The sequence below is a fragment of the Oratosquilla oratoria genome, chromosome 13 (genome assembly GCF_046742065.1).
Source record: "Oratosquilla oratoria isolate Oo_2021 chromosome 13, ASM4674206v1, whole genome shotgun sequence".
In the NCBI taxonomy this organism is placed as follows: Eukaryota; Metazoa; Arthropoda; class Malacostraca; order Stomatopoda; family Squillidae; genus Oratosquilla; species Oratosquilla oratoria.
In genome coordinates this window covers 23015442-23018944 of record NC_134789.1, presented here as the reverse complement: position 1 = coordinate 23018944, position 3503 = coordinate 23015442, and the positions used below count along the sequence as shown (strand labels likewise).

General features: G+C 40.5%; 1 protein-coding gene across 1 annotated transcript in view; it reads right to left on the bottom strand.

Moving 5' to 3' along the window:
- Window positions 1-2274: 2274 nt before the first annotated feature.
- The window catches only part of LOC143032124 (uncharacterized), a 1405-nt gene continuing 176 nt past the window's right edge, over window positions 2275-3503 (bottom strand). Inside the window, exons 1-2 of the mRNA XM_076196583.1 lie at window positions 3259-3503; window positions 2275-3068 (exon numbers count right to left, since the gene is read on the bottom strand). The exon at window positions 3259-3503 is cut by the window's right edge and continues 176 nt beyond it. Of these exons, the coding sequence (XP_076052698.1) occupies window positions 2406-3068; window positions 3259-3486 (891 nt within the window). The 5' untranslated portion in view covers window positions 3487-3503 and the 3' untranslated portion in view covers window positions 2275-2405. The remainder of the gene's footprint in view (window positions 3069-3258) is intronic.

Sequence of the window (3503 nt, the reverse complement as noted above, 5' to 3'; positions counted from 1 at the left end):
CAACTTATATTCACGTGCCTTTTGTGAAATACTGCAATATATATATATATATATATATATATATATATATATATATATATATATATATATATATATATATATATATATATATATATATATATATATCCTATATATCACGTAGAAACCACTGTTGGAGTAGAAAAGACTGGAAATGGGGAATCTATATATTTCGATTGCAAACTGCAATCCTCTTCAGTAGATACAATTAAGAGAGAGCGTGCTGCTTAAGTAGCACCCTTAATAAAAGAAAGGGGAACATGGGAAGAGGTCTCTACCCTCGGCTCACTCCGTATGTGAGGTCAGGAGGCAAATGAGTTTTCAATAGGTTGGTGATGAAGAGTCCGGACATTATATCCGGGGACCATTGCCCCTTTGAAATATTCATGTTGGGCTGATATTCAATAATAGTAGATTCTACCATTTTTCTCCTGAACTCACATCTGGATTTATAAATAAGCTCAGCTTTGTCCCAATCTAAACAATGTTTAAATTGCTTAACATGTTGGAACACAGCTGAGCTCTCTTGTCCATATTTAATGGAACGTTTCTGTTCAATCATCCTAGTATTCAAATCCCTTCCAATTTTGTCCGATGTAAACTAAGTCACAACCTTTACAGGGAATCGAATATACCCCTTGGCTCTGCTCTTCTTTTAACCTTTGGTGGACATTTACCACCTTTTTATTAATGGTGTTAGGGTGATAATTAATTAAATTTAGTTTGTCTTTGGGAAGAAACTTGGTCGAGGGAATGAATTATTTAGAAAAGGGAACGATTAAAGAGCTCTTGCCCAATGAAAAATTAGAGGAAGTGGGGGTGGTGTTGAAAAAATTGGATCTCGCTCGGCTGAGGGCTTTGACCAAGAACCAATCCGGGTAAGCTAAATTACTAAGTTGAGATTTTATAATGTTTAATTCTCCTTCAAGAAACTGGGGGCTGCAAATTCTAAGAGCTCGAAGGAATAATCCTGAAGCGACGCTACTTTTTACTTTGGGTGACTGCTGAAAAAATGAAGATAACTACCAGAATGGGTTTCTTTTCTATAGACGGTAAAAGCAAGCTTGTCTCCGTCACGAACAATGAGAACATCTAAAAAGGGTAGCTTACCTTGTTCTTCCCATTCAACTTTAAACTTAATGTTGGAGGCTAACGAATTTAAATTAGCAAAGAAGTTATCGAATGAACCCCAATTTTCATCCCAAAGAGTGAAAATGTCATCTACGTATCTAAACCAAACCATGTCTACGGGTTTAATGGTAGGCAGAAGAACAGACTCAAAGTATTCCATGTACAGATTGGCCAGTACAGGAGAGAGATTTGAACCCATGCTACAACCAAATTTTTGTCTAAAAAAAAAGAATTCCCCGTTTCCAGTCTTTTCTACTCCAACTGTGGTTTCTACGTGATTGACAAATGTGTGATTATATTTTTCACCTGTAATATATATATATATATATATATATATTTTTATATATATATATATATATATATATACATATATATATATGTATATAGATAAATATATAAAATATATATATATATATATAATATATAAACATATATATATATATATAAATATATATATATATGTGTTATATATATATATATATATATATATATATATATGTGTGTGTGTGTGTGTGTGTGTGTGTGTGTGTGTGTGTGTGTGTGTGTGTGTGTGTGTGTGTGTGTGTGTGTGTGTGTGTGTGTGTGTGTGTGTGTGTGAGTGTCTGTGTGTGTGTGTGTCTATCTGTATGTGTATGTGTCTATGTGTATGTGTCTGTGTGTATGTGTGTGTGTGTGTGTGTGTGTGTGTGTGTGTGTGTGTGTGTGTGTGTGTGTGTGTGTGTGTGTGTGTATGTATATATGCATATATATATGTATACATATTATGTATATATACATGCATACATATATGTATATATATATATATATATATATATATATATATATATATATATATATATATATATATAAGTTCCCCATATTTTGTTATAGAAGGCTACATTCCAGTAAGTAGGAACTAGAATATGCCTGCAATCATTTTGGAATCAAAACTTCATTTACATTAAAATGTCCAAGGTACCCTTGCTTAGGGGATTAAGAATAGCTGTAAAAGTCGCTATTATAGTTTTTGTGCTCATTCACATATTTCTTGTGTGTACACATACATTGATAGTCCATCCTCAACATACAAATTGTAAGGGTAATCATAGGCCACTGTAGAAAAATAAGTTTACTCAAGAAGCTGAATTAAATTAGTTGAAACTCCTTTGGCGTTTGTTCAATTGACAAAATAGAAAATAAACAATTAAAACAAACGGACAAGAATGAAGAGATAATACATAAAGGATAGAGGATCGGTTGCTTCTCATTTCTTATTCTCAGAATGGGTTACGACCCGGAGTGGGTGGGAAAAGTGGTGCCTGAAGGTCATCACCCACGGGGAGGGCGGTGGGGCTTCGTGGAAGCCAGGGACTCATTATATCTCCAATGGTCTTCCATATCGCGTGCGTGTCCTCTAGTTCCTGGGATTTCCTTTGGAGTCTGCAATTGTCGATCTCCAAACGCTGGATTGTGTCTTCGAGGGCAACCATGCTGGCCTTCTTCTTTTCTCGCGATCTCCTCGAGGGTGATAGGTTGATTTGGCGGACGTGGAGTTTCCTCTCCTCCGCGGTCATTTTCTTGAGGTCGGTCTTGGGCTTCCTCCGACGGGGACTCTGGAGGTCCCCTGCCACTGCCGGGCCCATCCCGTCGCCGATGGTGGGTAGTTCGTAGTCCTGGCAGGAATCAAAGGAGTCGTGCGAGCTCAGGGAGCAGGGGGAGTGGAAGGGGGACGGGGTTGTTGTGTAGGGTACCCTCTGGGGCAAGTGGAGTGGGTCCTCGAGAGGGGTGGTGGCGGCGGCCTGTCCCCAGTCGGACGTCGGGGCTCGTGCAGTCCAACCATGGGAAACTGAATTTCTCTTTTTCTTCGTGCGGGGCTTGGTGCCCTTGGTCTGACTCCCGGGTGTAGAGGAGCAGGGTCCTCCGGCAGCATAATACGGTTCCTGCGGAACAGAGAAAATACGTCACGCGACTGCTTGAGAAAAAAAGGCAGGCACGCATCCTAGTTCACACTCTGAGCAATACTATAATCAACATTTACATTGTCACTCGTGCCAAACGAGGAGCTAACATCAGCGAATGCCCTTGAGACCCTGACTCCCTTGTGGAGTGACACGAGAGGACGACCCTTACCTGCATGGGAGATAGACAGGAGTCTGCGTGACCTCTTGGGGACCCGGCCAGGGTGGGCCAGACCAGTCGCTCCAGTTTTTCCATTTCTTCGTCAGAGAAGAGCTGGCTGGGAATGTCATCATCGTCGTCGTCATTGGCCTGACCTAGGAGCAACCTCGGGGGCGTGCAACTTCCCTCGGTGACCTCCCCGTAGCCGGCGTAGCCCTGCAAAGGGCTACAGTAATCCATGGTGGGAGCGAGCGAAG